General features: G+C 42.3%; 2 protein-coding genes and 1 long non-coding RNA gene across 4 annotated transcripts; 2 read left to right on the forward strand and 1 right to left on the reverse strand.

Moving 5' to 3' along the window:
• Positions 1-111: 111 nt before the first annotated feature.
• Positions 112-7,015, reverse strand: LOC144049857 (uncharacterized). Its single transcript, XR_013293722.1, has 4 exons — positions 6,952-7,015; positions 4,994-5,189; positions 4,664-4,815; positions 112-1,195 (listed from the first exon to the last, which is right to left on the reverse strand). It is a non-coding gene; the product is annotated as an uncharacterized LOC144049857 (long non-coding RNA).
• On the forward strand, positions 538-5,909 carry LOC144049840 (kinesin-like protein KIF3C). Its single transcript, XM_077562657.1, has 9 exons — positions 538-1,202; positions 2,306-3,135; positions 3,195-3,296; positions 3,368-3,490; positions 3,725-3,843; positions 3,942-4,058; positions 4,671-4,785; positions 4,997-5,175; positions 5,422-5,909. Exons 1-9 carry the CDS (start codon positions 728-730, stop codon positions 5,564-5,566), a joined length of 2,205 nt encoding a protein of 734 aa, XP_077418783.1. The 5' UTR covers positions 538-727; the 3' UTR covers positions 5,567-5,909.
• Positions 6,218-22,860, forward strand: asxl2 (ASXL transcriptional regulator 2). Of its 2 annotated transcripts, none has more exons than XM_077562654.1 (12): positions 6,218-6,376; positions 7,594-7,676; positions 8,356-8,464; positions 8,551-8,686; positions 9,947-10,056; positions 12,505-12,625; positions 12,705-12,764; positions 13,811-13,971; positions 14,036-14,135; positions 14,224-14,329; positions 15,049-15,697; positions 18,343-22,860. In XM_077562654.1, exons 1-12 carry the CDS (start codon positions 6,317-6,319, stop codon positions 19,837-19,839), a joined length of 3,192 nt encoding a protein of 1,063 aa, XP_077418780.1. In that variant the 5' UTR covers positions 6,218-6,316; the 3' UTR covers positions 19,840-22,860. The 2 variants fall into 2 exon arrangements, with proteins under 2 accessions (XP_077418780.1, XP_077418781.1); XM_077562655.1 differs by having other exon boundaries at positions 8,554-8,686.
• Positions 22,861-23,152: the final 292 nt, after the last annotated feature.

Genomic DNA, 23,152 nt, shown 5'->3' on the forward strand with positions numbered 1-23,152 from the left:
TATGTGTTTTGTATGTAGCTACATTAACATACGTGTAGCCTCAGATATGATGTAGCAAAAACAGGATTTTTTTTTTTAATTTTGTGTTCATCTGCAACTGGGAGAAACTCAAACTGGCCTTCGACCTTTTGGCAAATGAAAAGTGGTAAGGAAAAAAAATCTATCAAATACGTAAAGTTAAGCTTGTTTTTATGTAAAATTGTTTCATTTTTAAAATGTCATTAAATGTTTAGTTGTTACTTTGTATGTAATATAAAATTGTTCAATTAATTAAAATGTGTTTAATTTATTTACAATGTATTGATTAAAGAGAGTTTGTTAGGGTCATATTTCAATTACAAATATCAAATTATTTTTGTGATAAACAAATTCAGAACATCAATTACATTTTAAGCAACCAATTTTAGAACGGAAACGGCTAAAATAATGCAAGAAATATATTACAAGACTATCTTGTTTGGTGTCGTCTATTGGTGTACCGAATTAAGTGGCCGGCGCGTGTTGCTGTGACGTAATTGGCCGTGGGCGAGTCACGTGTGTTTCCCTAGCCTGCCATTGTCCGTCATCATCTTCATCAGGGCGTGTGCCGCAGCTGCTGCTGTTGACACCCGCGTGTTGTCCTCAGCCGGGATGCGGAGCCTGCGTCGCGGCCACAACTGCGCACGTTCACCGTAAAAAAAAACAAAAAAAACGAAGAGAAGGCGCGGTCCTCCACGTCTTCCTCACCATGTCCAACAAGGGGAAGACGTGCGAGTCGGTCCGGGTGGTGGTCCGCTGCCGGCCGCCCAGCAACAAGGAAGCGACGGCCGAGAAGGGGAGCTCCATCCTGGAAGTGAACCCCGAGTTGGGCCGCATCTCCGTCCGTAACCCGAGCGCGCCACCCGGCGAGCCCGCGAAGGAGTTCACCTTCAATTCCGTGTTCGGATGGAGGTCCACCCAGTGCGAAGTGTACAACGACGCAGTCAGGCCCCTGGTGGACTCGGTTCTGCTGGGCTTCAATGGGACGGTTTTTGCTTACGGACAGACCGGGACGGGGAAGACGTGGACCATGAGGGGAGTGCCGGCCGACCCGGAGAAGCGGGGCGTCATCCCCAACGCCTTCCATCACATCTTCGCACACATCTCCCGCACCCGGGGACACAAGTACCTGGTCCGGTCCTCGTACTTGGAGATCTATCAGGAGGAGATCCGGGACCTGTTGTGTAAGGATCAAGGATAATGGAACATAAGTCCTACGACTGTGGCTGTGTTCGGAGCTCACTATTTGGTGATTTAAAGAAAGAAAGAAAAAAAAAAGAAGAAGTATTTTTTCCCCCCATAGAAGATATAAACAAAAATGTAGATACTGTATAGGCCTATTTTCTTTTAGATTAGATTCCTCCCCCCTCTAAAATATATGTATTATGTATATAAAATCAAAATATATATGTTCTTCTAGAAATATTAAGCACCGTTTTTGAAAATATACAACTTTTTTTTTTTTTTCAAAAACACTTTTACTTTTGAAATTTCAAAAATGTATTGTATAATATAGGCTATTTTTAATTCTGTAATATGTGAGTTTTTCTACATTTTTCTCTCAAATATGCAAATTTCACCTGGCTTTTAAAATGAATTTTCATATATTGAATTTTTCGCAATTACTTTTTTTTGTCATAAAATGTACAACTTTTTTTCTCTAAAATATGGTTTAAAAAAATCTTTGTACAATTATTTTTTTTCTCTCATTTCATAACAATCTTAAAAACATCCATTTTTTTCTTTAAAAAAACAACAAAATTTTCTCAAAAATATCTCCCTTTACCCGAAAAATTATGCTAATTTTTTTCCTCATAAACAGTATCTGACCTCTTTCTATAAATTCTATCTATACTCTATATATTTAAATTTAAAACATATATATGCTACTTTTTATTTCCCCCAAAATACACAATTATTTTTCTCTAATTCAAAATTATATACAATTTAAAATACAGGAAAAAAATCTAGAAAAAAATCTTGAATTCTCATAAATATCTGACTTTTTAAATCAGATTTTTCTATCAAACTTAACATCAAAGATACATACATACATACATACATACCATGTATTTAGCCAAACCTCATTTGTCTTGCAAAAGTCTACTAGCTTAATCCTAACACACACTGCAAAACACCATAAAGGAGCTAATGAAACTAGCATCAACCTTACGATAATTAATTATAAACTTTTAAGGACACAAAATTGAACTCAAACGATGCAGCAACACTTGTAGACATGCTAGCAAAATTCACAGGCATGCGTCTTTTTTTAATCTCTTTTTAGTGGAAAGCGGCAGAAAGCTGGAGCTGAAGCAAAGCCCCGATGAGGGCATCTACGTCAAGGACCTGTCCTGGGTGGTCACCAAGGACCCGGCCGAGATGCACCACCTGTTGACGTTGGGCGACCGATCCCGCTCGGTGGGCTCCACCGACGCCAACCGGCATAGCTCACGCTCGCACGCCATCTTCGCCGTGACGGTGGAATGCGGGTCCGAGTCCGAGGACCCTGTCCGCGTTGGGCGCCTCAACATGGTGGACCTGGCCGGGAGCGAGCGCCAGAGCCGGACCGGCGCCCGTGGCTGCCGCCTGCGCGAGGCGGCCAAGATCAACCTATCGCTTTCCGCCTTGGGGAACGTCATCTCGGCGCTGGCGGACGGCAAGGGGGGCCACGTGCCCTACAGGGACTCCAAACTCACCCGGCTCCTGCAGGACTCGCTGGGCGGCAACGCCAAGACGGTCATGATCGCCACAGTGGGGCCCTCGGAGCGGGATCGCCACGAATCCCTGGCCACGCTGAGGTACGCCGGCCGGGCTAAGAACATCAAGAACAAGCCTCGCGTTAACGAGGACCCCGAGGCCGCCCTCCTCAGGGACTTCCAGAGGGAGATCGCCAGACTCAAGGCCCTCTTGGAGGAGCGGGGCGCCCTGGCCAGGGAGCGGCGGCAGAGGCGGCGGGACAGCAAGAGACTCAGCAGGGAGCTCACGCAGCTTTGGAAAGAGGAGGAGGGAGAAGCTGGCGACGGGTCCCCAGTGAAGTGGCGCCACTCTGGCGGGAAAACCGATGACGGCCAGTGGGATCAGGAAGCCGTGGAGAAGATCATTGAGAAGTACAAGGTAGGCTGAGGACGGGATGGACAAAATCCAAGCGTGACGCGCCGTATGTTTGTGGCCAGGCCATGGAGAGCAAATTGTTAGAGGGAGGCAAGACCATCATGGATCACACCAACGAGCAGCAGAAGTTGCTGGAACAGAAGCGGCAGGAGATCACCGAGCAGGTAAGAAAAGTTCTCATTCCGACGTCCGCCGGCGACTAAGCGAGTGACCGAGCGGACGTTTTTTGCCGCAGATCCGGAGGGAGCGGGAGATGCAGCAGCAGGTGATGCTGCAGGACGAGGAGACGCTGGAGATGAGGGAGACTTTCTCCTCCCTGCAGCAGGAAGTGGACATGAAGACCAAGAAGCTGAGGAAGGTCCGAACGCTCACGAATGATCAGCTGTCGGCGTAGTCAGGTGCATGCGTTGCATGAAAATACATACCATTTTTTAAATCCAAAAATAGAATTTTTTCCCCCTAAAAAATATGTATTTTTTTCAAAACTTAACATGCATTTTCTTTGAAATTTTTATTTTCAGGAAAAAAAAAAATGTCCAGATCCCAGTGCTTGATTTCCTGCCTACTGTCGATGCAACTCTTTTGTCTGCAGCTGTACACTAAACTGCAGCTGGTATGGGCCGAGACGCGCGACGCGATGGACGAGCATGTGGCAACGAGACAGGAGCTGGAGCAGACGCAGGACGACCTCACCCGGGAGCTCAAATACAAGTGAGGGCGGCGGCTATTGTGGCACGTCACCTTATTACGATTGAATGGCGTTCGCCCCCGAACGAGCATGACCTCGCCTGTACCTAATATATTGGCAGATCCCTCCTGATGGAGAATTTCGTCCCGCCGGCCGAAAAGAAGAAGACGATCAACAGACTTCACTTTGACAGTGAAGAAGATCATTGGAGGCTGATGTCGGCCATCCCGTCGGAAAGGTACGAGAGCGCTATCCGGGGAAAATACATGCTGTACTGGGTGCGGAATAACTTACTTACTTTACTTAATTACTTTACTTAAGACTTTCTTTCCTTGCTTACATACTTTGATTTACGTAGCACTTACTTACTTTACTCACATACTTTACTTGCTTCTTTACTTACCTTACTTGCTTACATACTCTACTATACTTTACTTACTCTACATACTTTCTTGCTTACTTTGATTGACTCTAATTTACTGTACTTTAGTTTGCTTTACTTTGATTTGCTTGTTGCTTCCTGTACTCTTACTTACTTAATAACTTTATCCGCTTATTTACATACTTGGCTTTCATTTACGAACACACACTTTACTTTAGCTCACTCTACTTTACTCACATACTTTACTCACTTATACTTTGCTTGACTTAATTTACTTACATACTTACTTTACTTCACTCTACTTATTTATTTTACTTACTTTTCTTGCTCCTTCACTACTTTTACATTCTTGTCTACATACTTCACTTTACTTTTTTTTTTTTTTTTTACTTTACTTACTTTGCTTTACTTTACTCACGAACTTACTTTACTTTACTTATGAGTGTCATCACTCGTCTTACATGCTAGCACGGCTACTCGTGTGAAGAGAAGACCTCTGTCCGCCGTGGGATGCAAGCGTCCAACCAGTCAGTCTGCCCAAGCCGCTGTCACCATGGCAACCGGGGCCCCGTCCAGATATCAGGTCCGTGCTTGCAGCTTGCAGAGATAAAATCTGAAATATAATATCATACAATACCTCAAAAGTCTGAAAGAAGGAAAATTCCATGCATTCAAAATTTTTGTAATGCGTATTTTAATGAAAAAACCAACAACCTTTTTGTCACACATTTTTGCTTCAATTCATTAGACATTGTGCTGCTCCTTCTGGTGTGTGTGTGTGTGTGCGTTACCAGGCTGAGAACATCATGCTCCTGGAGCTGGACGTGTCTCCGCCCACCATGTTCACCGTCAACCTTCACGGGTCTCGACTGGAGAGGGTCTTCTCCCCCAGCTTCATGCCGGACGCCCCGTCGGACGTCGCCGCCCGGGAGAGGACCCTGTCGTCTGCGCGGGTCAGGAAATCGCGATCATGGTGAGATCGCCGTGCTGAATGGTTTTAGTGTAATAACAAGAATGAAAAAAAAAAAAAACAATAATAGTAAATGTGATCATCATCGCCATTATTGCAGAAACAGAAATTGCTAAGAAATGCCCCAAAACAAAAATGAATAAATTCCCTAAAATATTATATACACAAATATAAAAATGAGTGGTTTTTTTTGTAAATCAAATGTGAGCACAACACTATTCCAGAAAATACATTCTCTGCGCGTTGCAGGTACCAGGCACCACAAGCGGCGTGTGTTTCAGCATCCGCGTCTTCCACCGCCTTGACGTCACTTTGTCAGAGCCCATGTCACAGACTCAGACCCTCCTCGGCCGCCTATCTCGCACCTGAGGCTTCACTTCAGACCGGCCCCTGAGTGGCACTTGGCCCCGTGCGGCTGTATTTACTTAGCGTGTGACAACAGCGCCAGTAAGCATGAGGACCTACCGTAATTGCTGCTTTATAACAAAGCGGACGTCAGCAAAAAGCACAGCCAAAGCTTTTGTGTTTTTGTATATCATTTGCATTTTTTGGGAGTATTGGTGGTGGTGACGTGTGTCGCTTGCTACTGTAACTGTGAGGAAAATGTGGTTTATAAGAGAAAGGCTTGCACTGGCTATTTAGCTGCCTTATTTTTTTACATTGGCAACATTGTGACAAGTGAATTGATTGTACTGTACTTCAATGTGGAAAATAAAGATGTGTGGGGGGAAATTGAATGTGCCTTCAACTTTTTAAAAAAAAAAAAAGGCAAAAAGAATGATAGTAAATAAATATCAGTAGCATTTCATAGGCATTTCATCAACCACTATTTTTAAATTATCTGGCAATAGTATTAATTAAACAAATCATATTATACATTGAATACCTATACAGTATAACACATATAACGCATATTGACAATATAACACGCAGCAGCGTGGGAATAGTTGCTGAGTCACGAGAGTGACACATGTACAGTAGTATGACGTCACCTCCTCAGTGTTGATCACGTGACCCCATGCCCTCTCCCCTCTTACAGTAAAATCCAACATGGCGGACAAAGCAGGGCCTACGCGACGGTGGCGGCGACGACATCATCATTTCAACTGAAGACGAGCGTTGCACAACAACGACGACGACGACGATGAGGGAGCGACAGAAGAAGAAGAAGAAAGGACGGACGTGGGCGGAAGCCGCGAAGACGGTACAAATATGTCATATGTGGCCGTCCAACGCGCCCACTTGAGTGACACTTGTGTTTGTGTTACAACGTCCACGCGCACACACACACACACACACACATAGCATGGCCCGTGTGTGGCATTATCCGGGTGTCACCATAAATTCTATCAATAAAGTTGTTTATGTACGTAACACGAAGTACGTTCGCGTGTCGAGGAGTTGAGTCGACTTACGGCGCGAGGGGCGCGGGAGCTAACCCAGCTAGCCTAGTAAGCTACGTCGAAGTTTCGACGTTTTGTCACTAAAACATGATGCAAATGTCACAAAAGCACAATAAAACGCGCTATCGTGTATGATTTAATGCTGGTAATGTCATTGTTTTATATGTAAATAGTGACACTAGAACGCGTCAACATTGCTCATGACAGTTAGCTCGGCGTGCTAAAGAGTCAAAACACAGCAGCGTCTGACTTTCTTAGCATTACCTCAAGTTATTATCATGTACTGACACTAGATTTGCTTAGCTAAAAGCTTGGCTGCACAGACCATTAAAGTTGAATTCTAGCAGCATGTGCTCAACAATATTACATCACCTACAGCAGTAATTCCAACCAGTAAATAGATGGCTCCTGATCACTTGATCGGTAGTCACTTGTCCGCCATGTTGGAGGTCGAGATCTGAGCTCGGTAAGATGGATAAGACAGAAAAGTAGTCCAAACAGAACTCTTCTAACCTATCCTACCACTGGGATACTACTAACCATTAGATGTACAAAGATTAAAGTGTTAGAGTATAGTATAGAGAAAACAGTTTTTTGCAGATCAGTCCTTGACATTCAGTCTTCTCATCCTGAAAATCAAATTGAGTGCACCTGTATGGCTAAAGCCAAACGCCGCACATTCATTCACTATTTTCGTACTCTGGTGACAGTGGAACTAAACAATGTGTCGACCTCCAACATGGTGACCACTATCGTGTCCAGACTGAGGTGCTTGGTGTCACGGACCAAACTATCTGTACTTTATTTCTACTTCCCTATTTTACTGTTTTCAATACAGTGCTTGGTTTTGTACTTTACCATTTAAATGTTTGTACTTTTCAAGGGCTTGTTTCCTGGTCTTTGCATTGTTCGTTGCACAGATTTATAATTCCCCCCAAAAAACAATGCCTTTCAGGTTTTATACTATTTGTGCAGGCGTACCTGATAAATTCATGTTGTTTTTTTCTCCATGTATCAGGTGCTGGAGAAATACCCCAACACCCCCATGAGCCATAAAGAAATCTTGCAGGTGATCCAAAGAGAAAGACTTAAAGAAATAAGGTAAAAAAAAAACAAAAAAAAAACAACAACAATATATCTGTTTTCAACCACTGTCGTCAATATCTTCACCTCATCTTTTTTTTCTTTCATTTCCTGTCATCTCAAATACACTTCTAATTGTTTTCATTCCTATTTTTCTCCTTCCTGTATCATTGTCACTGTTTTCATCCAGAAGGTAAGAACACCCCACATATCTAACAAACTCACTGTTTGGGAGGACTTCTACTAACATTAATGTCTGTCCTATATTATTTTGCATGAAGACTGAGCCATCTGATGCATTAAAACACGTTGTCTTGATCAGAAAATAAAGTATACAAGTTTGTTTTTTTCAGTAGGTCAATGCTGCTTACTAGGTTAAAAAATAAAATCGAGCCACTAGAGGGAGCCTGCATACCACTAGCTGACACAAAACCCAAACGCAAAACACTTGTGGATTAATCCTTCAAATAGCACTGATAAATTAATTTGTCAACTCATCTAAATGTTAGCATTTTGTTAGCTTTTACTAAAATTGCCCAAGTCATTTTACCCATTTGAGACAATTTACACAGACAAAAAGAAAAAAAAAACAATTTTTTAATAAGCATGTTGTTCTTATGTATTGATATTGTGGCAGTGTGCTAAAAGCAATTAGTGAGCTAACAAACAAGGCTAACGATTACTCCCTCCTCCGCAGTGGAACGTCGCCGTTAGCATGTCTGAACGCAATGTTGCACACAAACTCCCGCGGCGAGGAGGGCATCTTCTACAAAGTCCCGGGCAGGATGGGCGTCTACACCTTAAAGGTCAGTTTAAACGTTTGGGCTACACTAGGACAAAGAAAGCACAGCGGGCCGCAACCAACACGTGTGTTTTTTTTTTTCTTTTGAAGAAGGACATCTCAGAAGTGGCCACCGAGTTGTCGGAGGAAGAATCGGAAGAGAGCAGCGACAACCTCTCCGACTCGCGGAGCTCAGAAAACAACAGCGGCCCTCAGGAAGGCAGGAGGAGGCGCTGGATGCGACCAGGTAATTAACAGTCACAGGAAACGGTCAACTGGCAAAAGAAATCTGAAAATCTGCGAGTGCCGGACTAAAAATAAGACTAACAATTTTTGGGTGGTTTTGGAACGATATGCAGGACAAGGACATGGCATCGCTAAGTATTTAGGAAAAAAAATCATCATCTTAGATGTTTTTATTTTTTTTAACGTGTAGATATTTATTTTACATCTTTTATAGCATGTTTTTTTTTTATAGTTTTATATGAGTTGAATTTTTTTTCTATCTATCTATCTATCTATCTATCTATTTATCTATCTATCTATCTATCTATCTATCTATCTATCTATCTATCTATCTATCTATCTATCTATCATGTCAGGTATTTTGGAACATTTATGAGACATCAGCTCAAGTTTGAGACACATGATTTAAGTTTTTAGTAACAGCGACATCCATCACTTAAATAATCTGAGGCTACTTTGACCTAATAACTTTCTGCGCTGCTGTTGATTTTGCAGAAAACACATTCTAAACAAATCCAATCTTAACCCATGCCCTCGCAGCCATTTTCACTGAAGCAACCCCCTTTGCTCCCGGCTGTTTTACTGGATTTTGACTAATTTGCAAAGCCCACAGAATATTGTGTTCTAGTGCTATAAAAACATGGAACCTACTAAAAAAAAGATTAGAGTCTCTTCTTTCATCAGGAAAAAATATATATTTCTATCTGTTTCCAATTTTGCAGCAATCAGCATTAGAATATAGCTAAATTTCATCATTATTCACAAATCTGTTTAAAACAGTGGGGGAAAGAGCATTTTTTTCAACATGGCCCTGGTTGATCTCTTTTGCTCTGCTGCTACCTGCTGGCCGTTTTTGTAATAACTACCATTGCTTTAAGCGTTCTTTTTAGTTTAGAGGCTGCATCAAAGCCTTGTGTATGCTCTAGCATGAAAAATACATATAAATATGTTTTTGGGAGCAATTGAGTTAAGTGACATGTTATCTTGCACTTGAAATGTCAATAGCGACATTAGTTTGTTCTACTATAAAAAATGATTCTACTGGAAAATAGGTCTGCAGAGATTGTTCCAAAACAATGGTCCCACTGAGCATTTTTATTTCTGGTTATTGTCTGCAAGGTAATCCCACCTGCGCGTCTTTTGTGCTCCTGCCGTGGTTTCAGTTTCATCAAAACAAAAGAGGGCGGCGTTTTTTGCGTAGCGTGGGCGCGCCGCCCTCAGGAAGTGTATTTTGTAACATCTGTGTTTTGTGTCTCAACAGTTGCCTCCAAGCAGCCGACGTCGCCGCAGCCTCGCTGCTCGTCTCCGTCCGTCGCCGCCGCCAAACTCATCTCGCCCTCGCAGAAGCACAGCAAGAAAGCTCTCAAGCAGGTGGGCGGATTAGTGAGGAGTGTGTTTTCTTTTCAGATTCAGCAATTCACAAGTGTTTAGCGCTTTCAGTGGTGTCAACTTGTCAAGGGCCGACTCGCGCTGACGTTGGATTTTTTATTTTTTTATTTTTTTTATGCAGCAGCAAGAACACGCTTACATCACAGCTTCAAACATTTGTGGGCATTTTTCATTACCGTCTGACATCATATTAAAAGTTTCAGAACGTGTAGTTTTAAATATGCCCCAAACTATAATGGGCAAACACTGTTAATGTCATTTAAAACGGAATGGCTTACAGAGGCTGTTTTCTTGTGCAAGGATGCGGCGTAATCATTTTGTTCGCCTGGCTATACGAAAGACATTTTCGTTATGCACTTGTCTTTTTTACCTTTTAAATATGTGCGTTGTTCCACATCATATTTTTGCTGCGCCATATTGTATTTATAATCTGCCTATAAGAGGCAAAACGTTCTTCAAGTTTTCCCTCCCGGCTGTAGTTTGCTGTAAAACGGACATGTTAAACAATTGATTACACATCAAACATCCGCGACCTAAATGCTATCATACAGTAAAAAGCCAGACATGCTAATCAAAGTTAGCACAATGAGCAATCCAGGGTGTTGAATGCTTTTTTGTATGTCGTCAACTATTGCGCAACATTTCTGCAAACATTTAAGTTAATGGATTTTTCCTCGCGACCACCTCTGGCCCAAAGCGCAACTGCGGCACCGGTCGGGCTCGTTCATGGTGCGCCTGCGAGCACGTGCACGATCTTAAAGCGACAGCCACAGTTGACAAACGAAGACATGACTTCAAATGAGGCAAAAAAATTGAAGATGAGGGTGGTGACTCCGTGGTTGGGAAGCATTGACGCGGCAGTAGAAGACGTTAGATGGAGCTAGATGGAGGAGGGAACGGGCAATGGCGAGCGTTTGCAAGCAGCTCTACACTTACAAGACGAAAGGCATCGACCAACGCTAAAATAGTACATTGATGACGACGGTGATCATCCTCGATGATGATGAAGGTGAATCCGAGCTTGACGGCGAAATTGGAACCGCTGACGCGGCGGCTATGACGGTGTCGTAACGCGGAGCATAACCGAGCACGCACAGGCGGACGTTCGATCGTACGACGGAGAGTGCCCCGAGTCCAATGCATATTCATCGGAGGAAGTGTGTACAGTCTGCTACTTGCTTTTTATTCCCCGGAAAAAAAGGCCGTCAAGAAAGTGTAATGTTTGCACGCAAAACGGACCAATGCGAAAGTGAAAGTAAACTGTTGTGCGAGTCCTGGCGTCTCCTTGCACGCAGGAGAGCGTTACAAAAGGAAAAACTGTATTTGAAACATCCACATAATTGTAAGTAGTACCACAGTTGCACACATTTGTAAATAGTTTGCGAAATTGTTTTGTCAAATTGTTACACTGTTGAATGGAAATAAACGTGTTTTGCAATCAAAAAACACTTTTTCATTGTTGGTGAAAGCGTTTTACAGAAGTAAAGCACTATTTAGGTGTTTGTGGCATCATTCATGGACAAAAAGAAGTGTACAATTCACTAGAGTGCATGAAATAACATCGTTTCACAAAAAGCTCTTTTTCTCCGCTTTTTGTTTCAAAACAGAGAATTTCGGTGAAAGTAACCATTTTCTATTGTTGATTACTGAAGAACGGAATAAGGTAGAAACAAACTTTTTTTTCTGATGAAAGCTGAGAGTCCAATCTTTCATTTGGTAGTATGTGTGTTTCCATAGTCCAAACACAACATTTTCTGTGGACCTTGAAAGATCACTCAAAATGCTTAAATCGGCTGGCAGTGGGGACAACCCGTTTCTGAAAACGTCTGGCAGTCAAAGAGTTAAACGGCACAATGCACATTTGATTTAATATCGTCTGTTCCAATACTTTTGCTCAGTTGAAAAGTGGGTGGGCTCATGCAAACGATGCTGAGTTGTTTAACACATCAAGATGTAAATACCATGAAATGAAAGCTGGAATTCTGAACTTATGTTTCATATTCATCTTTTGATCTGAAACCCAAATGAACACAAATTGACCTTTCCAATGCTTTTAAGGGGACTGTATACATGAAGGCATTATTTCTAAACTTATCACTTTTGTTTCAGTACGGGAAAACAAAAATGCCCACAGTCGAGTTTTAGTGTCCTCATAATTGACCTAATCAGCATTTTTCCTCTCTGCTGCTTGTGTGTGTGTTTCATAATGAGCTTTCACTCGATGGTGCGCATCGTAATTCACTCCATCGGTGCCGCTCAGGACATTTTAGCTCCAACTCGTGCAATTTACGTGCGTTACGTAAGCCTTTTTGCCATTTCGCCGTTCAAGCGAGGCGAGTGACCAGAGGGACCGATTCAAAGCTTGTTACGCCCGCTGACACATTATCACGCTTTACGATTGTTATTTATGACTTTGCTCTTGCTTTGCAGGCCTTGAAGCAGCAGCAGCAGCGGAACCAACGCAGGCAAGCGGCGATGCCAGCCACTTCCAGTTCTCGGCTGCTGCTGAAGACCATCAAAGACATGGCCGACAACATCAGCGCCAAGACTGGTGGGTGTACGCCAAGGATCGGCCGTTTTATAGCCCGGTGTCAAAATAGTGTCGTGTTGCTAACGGATGTCACCGACAGATCTTTGCCTCCCCGTTGGACCCAGGAAGGTTTCTCAGCGGTCGGGTCGTCTCAGTACAGGTAATGTCTGAAGAATACTGATTATCAAACTAATCGACAACTATTTTAATAATCGAGTAATTGTTTTTTTTATTTAAAATTGTCCAAATCCTCTGATGTTTAGCATATCAACTGTAGTCTTTCATAAAAGAAGACTGGTTATCTTCTGTTTAATCCAAATAAGACATTTGCAAACTACGGAAGAGGATTAGGGCGAGTGAAGAGGGGGGAAAAAAGGGTTGGCAGGATTCTCACTTTTATTCTCAGTATTCGGACTTCAAAGTGAGAATTCTGACTTAATATCAAAATTCTGACTTACAAGTGAGAATTCTGACTTTAATATCAAAATTCTGACTTTAATATCAAAATTCTGACTTAAAAGTGAGAATTCTGATTTTAATATCAAAATTCTGACTTTAAAGTGATAATTCTGACTTGAATCTCAGAATTCTCACTCTCTCACTTTAATCTCAAAATTCTGACTTAAAAGTGAGAATTCTGACTTAAATATCAAAATTCTGACTTAAAAGTGAGAATTCTGACTTTAATATCAAAATTCTGACTTAAAAGTGAGAATTCTGACTTTAATATCAAAATTCTGACTTAAAAGTGAGAATTCTGACTTTAATATCAAAATTCTGACTTAAAAGTGAGAATTCTGACTTTAATATCAAAATTCTGACTTAAAAGTGAGAATTCTGACTTCAATATCAAAATTCCGACTTAAAAGTGAGAATTCTGACTTTGTGATGTAGAGCTATGAATTATGGGGGGAAGTTTAAATCAGAATTCTCACTTAAAAGTCAGCCTGGCCTAAATCCTCTTCCGTAGCAAACACCAGTTTTTACTTTGAACTTTTTTTATTTAGAATACAAGTACGAAATAAACACCAATCGCCGGTTTAATAAACAGTAATCGGGGGGGGAAATGTCGTGTTTACACATGAATCAGATTAGTCAATTAATCAATTGATGAATCGATAGATTAATCGATTCTAAGAATATTCGATAGTGACAGCACTATTTTTGATTGAATTTTTAATCAATTTATTTTTTTTTGCTCTACAGGGCACCTGAAACGCAACCGGTGCAAAATCGACGTGGAGACGCCAGACTCGATTTTGGTCAACACCAACCTGCGGGCCATCATCAACAAGCACACCTTCTCCGTCCTGCCGCCGGATTGCCAGCAGAGGCTCCTGCGACTTCTGCCCGAAGTGGACCAGCAGGTGCCTCGGAGCATTTTGCACGGTAGCGCTTTGCGATGACTGACGCGCGTCTCCTCTCGAGCAGGCCTGCACGGACGGCGGCCTCCTCAAGGTGACCAGCTCGGCTTTGAACAACGAATTCTTCACGTCGGCGGCGCAGTCGTGGAAGGAACGGCTGGCTGAGGGTCAGCGCAACCGCTCCTCGCCGATAATGACAGCATCCCGTTAGTATTGAAAAGATGGTCACCGAGAATTTTTTTTTTTTCTCACCAGGTGAATTCACTCCGGAGTTGCAGCTGCGAATGCGCCAGGAAATCGAGAAGGAGAAGAAAGTTGAGCACTGGAAAGAAGCCTTCTTTGAGAGCTACTACGGTGAAAAGTAGGTTGAAACGGAGACCATCGGGAAGGAATTTTGTTTCTAATCTATTACCTGTAGCAGAAATGGAGAGCTTGAGCCACCTGACTTGACTTGAGCCATGTTAGGACTTGCGCAACTTCTGACAGACTCAACTTAAGACTTGACTTATAGGGATGGTCCAAAGTTTTTCCCTTTTCTGCTTGTAAACAAACCATTGAAAACGGACTCCTCCTCCCTGCCTGCCTACAATGACACGCCCTCCGCTCTGTGATTGGCTGGAGGGGTAAACATTGACTTTTAAGTATCAGGGAGGGAACTTCAAAAATTGATTACACTCGGATTCAGCGATTATGTTTTTGATAACATCAGGAACGAGAATGGCGGGTTTGCAACTCAGAGGTAACTATGAACTCTAATTTCAAATAACACTTGTGCTACGCTAACTTTGCAGTTAAGCTCACCGATAGATTGTCAGACATTATTTAAGTCCTTTTCATTGGGAAGATAATAAAGAGACAATACAGAGACTGGCTTTGAAACTGTTAAAATATGATTGTGAGTGTGTTAGTACAGCGAACCAATCTGATACTGAGTGCAGAGAGACCAATTCAGATCGTATGACTCGACTTCTGACTTGCTTAACCCAAGCAATGACATGACTTGAATTGCTTGATTCTTGCGACAGTAGCTCGGGACTTGTTTATTATTTATTCCACCCCCTTTTTTCTTTCCCTGTGTAGTTCTGGGCTCAGTTTTGAGGAATCCAAAGAGATGACGAAAGCTGATCTAAAATGGGAGCCCAAGCCTCGTCTGCCAAGACAAGCCGTCACCAAGGAATGCAGCCTGACCGACGGCAGCGCTGCGGTCAAAGACTCAAAGTCCACAGCGGCGCAAGAAAAGACGCAAGCTCCTCCGAAAGAATCTCTCGCCATCCCAGAGCTGATGAAGACCAGGCGCTCTCAGAAGGCCGAGGACCGTAAGATGCCCGCTCCGACCTTGAGGCCGGAACCCAAGGAGCGCAACCGACGCGCCACCGCCGAGACGCAGACCCAGCCGAGCGTGAAAGAGGATAAAACGGAACTCCCCCAGTCTCCTGTCACCGCAAGTCTGCTGCCAGAAACTGGGATGAAGGTAAAAGAGGATCCGCCCACATCTGGGATTAAGCCGCCTGAAGAGACCAAGGCTGAGCCGGAAGGCGCTTCAGCTTCGGAACAGCAGAAAAGAAAGACAAGCAGCGAGACGGAGGATGAGGCCACACCGGAGAAAAGACAGCGGATATCGTCCGTTTCCTCCGTGTCCTCCATCTCCTCCGTGTCTCCTCCAGCATCATCCATACCAAGCCCGGCGACGCCTACTTCGGCTGCCAACCAGAGAGTTCCGCCACTCAAGGTAGGAATATGTTTCAGGGTATCTTTTGCCAGAAGCGCTGTGGCTTGTACACACCAGTCAACGTGTTGATTTGACTATTCCGCAACCAGGTTTTGCAGCTAAATGAAATCAGACCGAATTGATTGAAATTGCATTATATTTCGGAATGTGCAGTCCTGGTAAGTGAGGGAGAAGCAGGGAAGTGGAAAAAAGCCATCCATGATTTTTCAGCCTATCAAAGTGGAAGGAGGGCGGGGAATTATTCTACCGCACCCCAAAACGTCCCTGATTATTTCCAAACACTGCAAATTCCCACCCACAATGAGAAGAGATTTCCCTGTTTGACCAAGTTGCGCAAATGTTGCCCACCTGTCCCAGTGGCAAGCTCGCAAGCAAGACTTTATTTTTTTTAAATACTATCATGAGCTCAGTTCAGTTTGTTTCAATTTCGATTTTTTTCCCCCCAATTTTCTTCACTTCAGTTCAATCCGATATTGATTACTTATGGAACATCAATTCTTAAATATCAAGAACATGATAAAAACTCCACAAGCATTAAATTCCAAATAAAAATTTGCGGAGGCAGTAACTGGTTAAATGATTTGATAAATGAATGAAAGTAGCACGCGTTATAATCACCAAGTGTTACACAAACATGGACATCAGCAAGGATGAGTTGAGAATATTTTCATCATTTTAAATTCTAAATTTCAAGAAAACGGTAAGATGCAAAAAAAAAATCCAGCCTTTAAAATTCGATTTTCTTATGAATTTATGGGAAAAAAAGATATGAAAGAATTTTATTCATGGTTTTATGAATCGATATCAGGCTCAAAAAGATTCAATATGGATTATTATTATTATTTTTTTAACCCAGCGCTAGTCTGTAGGTGGTGAATGTAGATTTTTGACTGTAATTGATGTAGTGAAAAAATGACATCATCAGACAATCAATGTCGACTTGACTTATATCACATTAATTATATATTTTTTAAAAAATATTTAAGTTGCGCCAAAGCCGAAGTGGTGAAAAAAAAAATCTTAAGTTTCAACTAATGCTAAAATATGTCGAAACCATCTGTACTGTTTAACCGGTGTACAAGCACACCGATATTTAACATCTTTAATTTGTCATCGTAAATATTGAACAGGTTTAACATTCACAATTGTCGGCACTGCCAATTTTTTTTCTGAATACACGGAAGCGTTATTACACCGTGACTATAAGATCTTTCAAAGACATCCGCCAATCACGGAGGGAAATGCTTAAGATTTGGAAACACGACTTGGATGGAAGTGTCACCACGCAGGGCCTCATTGAAATGCCTCTCAATGCCGGCCCATTTCTTCCCTCATCGCTCTTTCTCTCAGCAGCTATTCAATAAACACACTTGATCTATGTCTTTGAAACCTAGCCTGCTACTGCTGTAGATTTGAATTTAAAGCAGCCTCAATGGATTCTCGCGACAAGCACATAAATCTTCCGACTGTTTGCTTACTTTATCAAGGTTCTTTTTATTCATTTCACATCAGCGAAAGCACTAAACCTGTACAAAAGAAATAAGAATGCCAAAATATACACTTGGTTATTAAGGGGTTGGTTCAGATCAGAGTTGTATTTAATTAGTGTGCATTTTGCAAAAAGTGAAAAGGCCTTTTCAATGTCAAAGGGCCACTGTTTACTAGCTATAGACCAATTATGTTTTTTTTTTCAGGGCCGATACCAATGCCGATTATTAGCAGTCAAGGACGTTGATAGCCAATAGAAAATAATGGCATCAAAATTTGAAAAAAAATACAAACTTTTTTTTGAATTCTTAAGAATATATTTATTGAACTACTTTTAGGGTTTGATTGGAGTAAAAAAAAAAACATTTAATCGATAGACATCTTTGTTTTAAAAATCTATTAAAAAGTTCAGGGATCTCTCAGGGGCAGTAGCATATTTTCAAAAGTGAAATAAAAACTCAAGTAAATAGCTTCCCATTGTTTTCTACAGTTGTTAAAGTTTTCCAAAATGTCCAAATATCTGATGTACTGTATTAAAATTTTACTTATCTTAGTTTTAATTTCAAACAAAAACAGAAGGTGAATAGCCAGCAGCATCCCTGAAAATTTTAATAATTAGTTCCCTGAAGTTAACAGTTTTTTTTTTAATGCATCTATTATCGGGCGTAGGATTCTTCAAAATGACCGATGCCGAAAATGCGGAATATCGTCTATCCCTACTGTTTACATGCAAATACTTTTATCCATGTGTCAAATCTAATCCTGTTACATGTGAAATGACGGGATCCGAGGCTGCGTGAAAATGGAAACGCTCATGTTTATTGAAGAAGTCATTTTCTTTAAAGGGTCGCGAGTTGCGGATATTTTGGGCAAAGACGACGATCTGCCTGTCCCCGGTCGTTTTATGATTTTCCATGAGAGCCGTAGCATTCTTCTTATCTGGCCAAATGATGTGTTTCAGCCCACAAAATATCTGCTACAAAATTAAATGTGGTACTGTACTACATTGCTTTGCTTCTTGCCAGAATTTTTGTATTGCAGTTCACTGCCAAATTCAGACATCGGTCTTATTTGATCTGGAGCTTGTCGAGAGTCATACATATTTGGATCAACCATTTCGACAATTCACTTTCTGTTGACTGTTTATTTCATTCCAGATACCAGTGTCACGAATTCTTCCCATCCCCGAGTCGCCCAGCCAAGTGTCGCCCAGGACGCCGCTCCCTGCCTCCACGGGCAGCCCGGTTCGTACCGGCGCTCGCACTTTGGCAGACATCAAAGCCAAAGCTCAGCTCGCCCGGGCGCAGCGAGCAGCGGCGGCCGCAGCCTCCAGGGGTGCCGTGCCCGGGTCCGGGCAAGTTGCAGGCAGTGGCGAGCTGACGAAACCCTCCCCGGGTCCCGGTCCGACATCTCCGCACGCCTCTGCCAGGTTAGCGGTCAACACCATCAGCACACCTCCTTCTTGCCCGCAGGACTTCCTCAGTCCAAGTCACTTAAATATTCAGGACGTTGGAGCAGTTAGCGCGCAGACTTGTTCAGACTCGGGACCAGAGTGTCAGGAAACCTTTTCTGGATCAACCCGGACCAGCTCTTACATCCCTGAAAACAACCCGCTGGTCACCAGGCTCTTGCAGGGAAAAGAAGTCCCCTTGGAGCAGATCCTCCCAAAACCGCTCGCCAAGGTGGAGGTCAAGATGTCGGGTGTGCACTCCAGCAAGGGCAAGACACCTCAATCTGCACCACCCGAGCACCACCAGTGCAACACCGCCGGCTGGGCCCTCTCCGACTCCACCAGGTATCACAAAGAACCTCTTGACAAAGACACTCAGGAGCAGATTTTACAGACGGTGATAGAGAGGAAAGTCCAGCAGAGGCAACCCAAACATCAAGCGGCGCGCGGTGAGGAGCATCAGGACCAACCGTGGATTTCTGTCGGCTTCTTGGGCCGCAAGAGGACGCCGAGGCCCGCTATGTCAGGACACTATCTCCTCAACGTGTCTACGTACGGCCGTGGGTCCGAGAGCAAGCGGTCTCACCAGGCCGCCACCCCCAACGTGGCCGGTCTGAAAAGGGAAACGGCGGACGGCCAGGAGTCGGCGCGAGAGGGGACGTTTGAGCAGCAGGGATCGTCCGTTAGCAAATCTGAGCAAGCGGGGAACCTCCTGCCTTGTCACGACATTAAAACCGAACCGGGATTTGAGGCAAACGCGACGGTTGAGAACTCCCCACGTCATAAGCAACTCTCCAATCAAGGAAAATCCGAGCCATATCTCCCACTGAAAGACCCGAGCCACCAGCGACCGTCTGCCTTCCCAACCCCGAGGATGTCCATCCATCAGGAATCGCTTTCGTCCCGTTACGGCGGAACCATCAGCGTGTCCGTACCGCACACTTTGAACCGCGCCGCCACCGCGCCGGACGCGGCCAGCGTCATGTCCTTCTCGGTGACCGTCACCACCATTCCTGACTCCGGCGACCGGAGCGCGCCTCCGGCGGAACCGTCCTTCATGGAGGCCGCCGGCATGGAGGACGCGCAGTCCAAGTGCTACTGCCGGCTGAAGGCCATGATCATGTGCAAAGGCTGCGGGGCCTTCTGCCACGACGACTGCATCGGACCCTCCGAGCTGTGCGTTTCATGTCTGGTGGTACGATGACACTCGGATCGGGTCGGTCCAGATTTACACTGGATGTCTTTTTGCCTGGTGCGCGGCGGTCCAGCGGTTAGCATATCTGCCTCACATTTCGGCTTCGGCTTCCTCCCAAATTCTAAAAACATACGAGCGGTTCATTGAAGATTCAAAATTATTCGTAGCTGGTATTGTGAGTGTGAAATGCTTTTTTGTCCACTGAATACGATACTCACGAAAAATTGTGGGTACAGGGTCTGTCGGTCAGGTGAAATTTCAGGATGAACCCAAAATAAATTCGCTGTAACACTTTTGGTTAGGGATAGACCGATTATTGGCCTGGCTGATTATCGGTGACAATATTTGGCATTTTGACAAATATCGGCATCGGCCTTTAAAGCTGGTATCTCACTGAGTGGTAAATCCTTGCGAACGTAGCGAATTAGGGGTTTACAGACAGTTTTTACTTGTTTCAAACATATTCAGACAATTTTTCACTGCAAAGATCTGTTGAAACATTTTACGAACCCTGACGAAAACCCCAAATTAATTACATTCGCATGCATTTGTTGCTCAGTAAGATACAGGGAACTTTTCATTTATGGATCTATTTAAATTTCCACTTCATAAAAAAATTATGCTAACACTAGGAACTCCCTACACTTTTATTTAAAAATAAATTTCAAAAAAATCAGGAAATTATATTGACATTTTGGAAAACTTTATTTATAGTAGAAAACTTCAGTTACCTATTTGCTTGCTTACATTTTAATTAGCTTAACACATGCTGATGACCCTGGAAGCTCCCTGCAATTTTTTAGAATCATTTTTAAACAAATCTGTCAATTCTTTATTTGTTGAAAATTAAAATACAGTAATTTAAAAAATATATATATATTTTGACACTAATATTTTCTCTTTTACTTTGAATATCGGCTTGAAATATCGGTTACAGGCTTCTATCTCTGAATTCTCACTTTAAAGTGAGAACAAAGTGAGAATTCTGACTTTATTCTCAGAATTCTGACTTTAAAGTGAGAATAGTAGTAGCACTAAAGTTTAGCATGCAGAATCCTGCCAACCTTTTTTTTTCTCTCTCTCTCTCTTCACTGTCCCTAATCCTCTTCCGTACTGAATACTAATAATTGGTATTGGCCTTGAAAAAAACCACATCGGTCTATCACTACTTTGGGTTCATCCCGAACTCACCTGAAGCCGAATATCCCCAATTTGTGAGTAGTAGATGTGCCCTACAGTTGGCTGGCGACCAGTCCAGGGTGCACCTCACCTCTCGGTCAGCTACGATGAGCTCAGCTCACCCGCAACCGTATTGAGGATTAGCGCTAAAAAACATGGACGACTGAGGGGTCTTGGTCGGAAGCTGTCTGGAAACATCCGTTCTTAATCCAATCGGTAGTCTCGTCAGATCCAATCTGACAACATTTGCACTTAGCATTAGCGTGATATATATTTTTAAACTCTAGATTTATGGAAACTAGTTTTTAAATGGGAAAACGGAGGGAAAAAATGTATTATTTTTGTAGAACCTCAAGACTCTTTTAGCGTTTTAGACACTTTTTTTTTTTTTAATACTATCGGGCCTATGTCAATTTAAAGGCAAAAAAGGGGGCGTTGATGATAATCACGGTGTGTGTAAATTACCTCCAGTTTGGTGTTTGTCATGCACACACGCCAGGGAAAGTGCAACTATTTTATAAAATAAGCACCCGAGACTTCCCAAGAATCATGTCTAGTTTTAAACAGATTTTAAAAGGATTTTTTTTTTCTACGTTACGCTTTATACAAATGAATTACGATTGCACATTCAGGAGAAAAATGCCCAATTAAAAAGGTAGCATGAGCGTTTAGCACTTAAATTCACTGAGACATTTATATAGAAAGACGTTCCTACTGCTTTTTCTTACCTGTTTGTAGATATTATTTCAATGTTCGGTTTTGTTTTTTTTTCCTGTAAATACTTAAGGTCAATGCCTGGATGTACAAAATAAACACGCAAATCAACTACAAAGAGTCAAAACGCTAACGCTTTAGCATACCATGCTAAGTAGTTGTCGTGGTTGATTTGGCACAACACAATTACAGGTGCAATATGAAAACAAACGATATAACACTTCACTTTAAAAAAAGGTCTCGCTATATATACACCGGTATATACATTTGGGAAGATAATCGTTTATTTCCCCGTGATTAAAACTTTTTAACATTTCCTGGCGGTGCAATAGCAAAAATGCCAAAATCACCTTAAAAAGAAACTAAATTAGATCTAATTTTGAAATGTCTTACTAATAAATCAAAGTAATATATTTTAATTAATATATTTTAATATAGAAAGTATATTTGCGTTTGAAAATCAACAGGGTATGTACTTTTTCTCTCCAGTTTTTGTCTGTCGTTCTTATGTCTTTTTATTTGGACCTGACAGACCATCATTGAGCTTTTTATGGTCTTAAGCGCCCAGATAGATATGTACAGTACATGAAGTGTAATCTGTGTACTATGTTTCTGAGATGTCTGCATTTGTGTGTAACGGCGAGAGTTTTTCAAGTATCCGTTAAATTTGAGAGGCGTGTACGTACGTGCTGTCGGTTTTACAGTATGAGAAGCATGTTTAGTCATTTTACGTCATTGATTCACTACACGCCCAATCAGAAAACTTGATTTATCCCAGTGGGGCAATTCATGTGACCATGCTGCATTTTTTTTTATTTTTTTTTTTGTATGGGTTTTGAAGTTTGAGGTACAAAGCATAAAATCAGGGAGCCCGTGGGCCATACACGGCAAGCTAACTTTTAACTCACAAATGCCCGTAACACAAAAAAATAATCATAAAAATCATGAACTGGCCCCTGATGGGGAAAAAGATCAACAATGACCACCATTGCAAGGCTAAAAATGTAATTTTGTCCTACACTTTAAACAGGTGAATGTAATGTAATTATCAGCACTATTGTGTAAAAAAAAAAAAACAAGTGTATTTTATCTAAAACTATAGACGATTATGAATAAAAAAAAAAGATATAAAATGTTCATTGTGTTTGTAAATTGTTTTCCCTCTGCACACTAAACAATTTGTGAATTAATTATTACTAACAATACAATATTCTGATGAATTCTATAACGCATTTGTTAAATATGAATTCATTTTGAGGGGGGGGGGATCCACCCGTTTTTGTCCATCTCACGGGGCGCCTTTTTGCCACTTGCTGTTGACTAAAAATGGCTTCAATGTCTGCAAGATGAGCCCTTAATACCGTGTTTAGACTAGAAGCCCAATAGAACATATTGTAAAGATTTTTTTTTTTTTACTTGACTTCCTTTT

The sequence above is a fragment of the Vanacampus margaritifer genome, chromosome 1, assembly GCF_051991255.1.
Source record: "Vanacampus margaritifer isolate UIUO_Vmar chromosome 1, RoL_Vmar_1.0, whole genome shotgun sequence".
In the NCBI taxonomy this organism is placed as follows: Eukaryota; Metazoa; Chordata; class Actinopteri; order Syngnathiformes; family Syngnathidae; genus Vanacampus; species Vanacampus margaritifer.

Excerpts from the sequence above, each read along its gene's own strand:
- LOC144049840 (XM_077562657.1), top strand. The coding sequence starts at position 728 with ATGTCCAACAAGGGGAAGACGTGCGAGTCGGTCCGGGTGGTGGTCCGC. Across the intron at positions 3,297-3,367 it reads GGCAGGAGATCACCGAGCAG|ATCCGGAGGGAGCGGGAGAT; the intron begins GTAAGAAAAGTT and ends TTTTTGCCGCAG. Across the intron at positions 5,176-5,421 it reads GTCAGGAAATCGCGATCATG|GTACCAGGCACCACAAGCGG; the intron begins GTGAGATCGCCG and ends TGCGCGTTGCAG.
- asxl2 (XM_077562654.1), top strand. The coding sequence starts at position 6,317 with ATGAGGGAGCGACAGAAGAAGAAGAAGAAAGGACGGACGTGGGCGGAA. Across the intron at positions 8,687-9,946 it reads GAGGCGCTGGATGCGACCAG|TTGCCTCCAAGCAGCCGACG; the intron begins GTAATTAACAGT and ends GTGTCTCAACAG. Across the intron at positions 10,057-12,504 it reads GCAAGAAAGCTCTCAAGCAG|GCCTTGAAGCAGCAGCAGCA; the intron begins GTGGGCGGATTA and ends CTTGCTTTGCAG.